The sequence below is a fragment of the Protobothrops mucrosquamatus genome, unplaced genomic scaffold (genome assembly GCF_001527695.2).
Source record: "Protobothrops mucrosquamatus isolate PMUCROS unplaced genomic scaffold, P.Mucros_1.0 scaffold_280, whole genome shotgun sequence".
Classification (NCBI taxonomy): Eukaryota; Metazoa; Chordata; class Lepidosauria; order Squamata; family Viperidae; genus Protobothrops; species Protobothrops mucrosquamatus.
The window spans coordinates 1662325-1664734 of NW_015386356.1; the positions used below are offsets into that span (position 1 = coordinate 1662325).

The 2410-nt window shown below is 38.4% G+C and overlaps 1 protein-coding gene across 4 annotated transcripts in view; it reads left to right on the top strand.

The window, feature by feature from the left end:
* LRP2BP (LRP2 binding protein) overlaps positions 1–2410 on the top strand; it is a 16245-nt gene that overhangs the window by 12226 nt on the left and 1609 nt on the right. For 2 of the 4 annotated variants that reach the window (XM_015831791.1, XM_015831792.1), the window contains exon 8: positions 1408–1573. In XM_015831791.1, coding sequence (XP_015687277.1) covers positions 1408–1573 — 166 coding nt within the window. The remainder of the gene's footprint in view (positions 1–1407; positions 1574–2410) is intronic. The other 2 variants (XM_015831793.1, XM_015831794.1) reach the window with 2 other exon arrangements.

A 2410-nucleotide genomic window follows, 5' to 3' on the forward strand; every position in this document is an offset into this window, starting at 1 on the left:
GGTGATTCCGGATCTCCCCTCCTTCCGCCGCGCCCTCAAGACCTGGCTGTTTCAGCAGGCAGGACTGGCCTAGGGGAAATTTTAAATTGGTTTTAATTGAATTTTAGTAGTGCGGCCGATTCGAATATTTATTTTTAATTTATCTTAGATTTGTATTTTGTATAATTGTTTTAACTGGCTGTAAGCCGCCCTGAGTCCTTCGGGAGAAGGGCGGGGTATAAATGAAATAAATCTATCTAATCTATAATCAATCTAATCTATCTATTTAATCTATCTATCTAATCTATCTATCTATCTAATCTATCATCTATCTATCTATCTATCTATCTATCTATCTATCTATCTATCTATCTATTAAACTTATTTGCCATCTATTTCACAGTGGGGCTACTCTGCTTGCAATAATAAAGGAAGAAAATGAAAAGAATGTAAATAGAACAAAATAACGAATATACTGTATATCTTTTCTCTAATAAAACATGTTAATTTGGCCATATCAGCAAGTTTTATGTTCACAAACTATTTCTGCGCTATAGATATTGCCAATAATCTTGCTGTATCATTTATAAAAACAAAGTTACATGTCATTTTCCCAACATTTTATTCTTCAATCCCAAGTCAATGGGGAATCCTAACACACTTCCCCAGAGGGAAGATTGCAAGTTGCTGGGTAAGTCTCTCCCACCTGCGCATCCCTCCCCATCCCCCCTGCACTTGTACCACTTGGACCACTCACACACTTTCCCCAGCCTTCACTGCGCTTTCCCTCTCACCCTTGTACACCCTGTGCTGCCTCTCTTGCATTCCCCTGTACCTCCCCCAACCCATGCAATACCGCTCTTGCACCCTCAAACTGTCTCTGACCCATGCTGTGTCTTTGCTCACCATCTCTGACCTTGCCAGGCTTCCCTTGTACCTTCACACCCCACCCTCCCCAACATGTGCATCTCATGAACCCTCTACCCCTTCCCCAAGTCGTCTCCCTTTATCCCCTACCTGGAAGCAGCCACTTAACTTCCTGCCTGGAACTTGCAACTTCCTGCTGAGTTCCCCATTGAGCTTGGGTGTGGAAAGCAGGAAGTTGCTTCACCTAACAACTATGGAATTCAATTAATGACTGCAACTGGGACTATAGGGATTGCCATCATTAGGCAACATGGTTGTGCTTTACAGATGCATCATTTAATGACAGCAATTCCAGTCCAATTGCCGTCATAAGTCGAAGACTACCTGTACGTGAACTTAGGGCTAATACACTACTGGCACATTTTTGTATAAAAGTCTAACCCATTAGACTTTTATACAAAAAGTCTAGTCTTGGGCAAAATTGTTCTTAGTAATTATTTGAATTATTCTTTCGTGTTCTGAAGTTACTCATTTTTTACCCTATGGTGTATGTCCAAATAGAGTAACAGAAAATGACAATGTTGAAAAAATAGCAGAGGAAACAGATTGTCTTCCTTTTTACATAAGCAGAGGACTTGCAATGGCTTCTTTCTACTTGGCCAGATGCCTCCAGCTTGGCCGAGGAACCCAACAAGATATAGCAGCAGCTAAAAAGTATTATTCTAAGGTAAGAAAGGGGTGGCTCTATCTTTTTAATTGGATGTGAGCTTACTTTCTTAAGTTTACTGTTAGGCTTATCTGTAATATACGAAACAGAATTATACATGAAAATTAAACAGTTTATAAAATATCTGAAAAGAACTAACAAAAACGTTACCAGATTGACTTAACTTGAGGCAAGTTAGGTTTGTGCCCCATTTGTTGTTTACTTCCACTTGATGTGAAAGATTTCAAAGCCAACTTTAAGATAGATGGTACAGACATAATCATAGAGATTCTAAATAGATCCTCTTACTATTCATGTGATTATCCAAGGCATGTATACTCTGCAGCCTGCACTCTTGCTGCTTTGAAGGACACTGTAATCTTAAGTGTGGGGAATACCAGTTTCCGAGTAAGTCTACCGTATTTCCAGGTTCATATGCTCCCTGCCTTCTCCACTTCCATTTTTAGATTAATTAAAGTTTACGGAAGCTTCACTTGTTAATATTAAGTAAAATTATTGGGAACAAATTAGTTTTATGAGCTATGGCCTGAAGCTAGCTTGTTTCTAGTAACTATAGTTAACATCACTCACTTTTTCTTCAAGCTCAGACCACATGGCAAGCTGCAAATACTCAAAAATGAAGTGAAAGCATTTGAATTTCTTGACAGCTATATTGGAGGAATGTGCTAACTTAGGTCGAGCTATGATTTAGTAGTATTCTTGACTCAGTCCCGTTTGTGTTTCAATTTTTTTAAAAAATTAAGTACCTTGTGACTGAGATTGGACATTTTCTGTGGAATAAATGTGAACATCCTCTATAAATAATCACTTTTTTTCTTTTACAAATATCAAATAAAA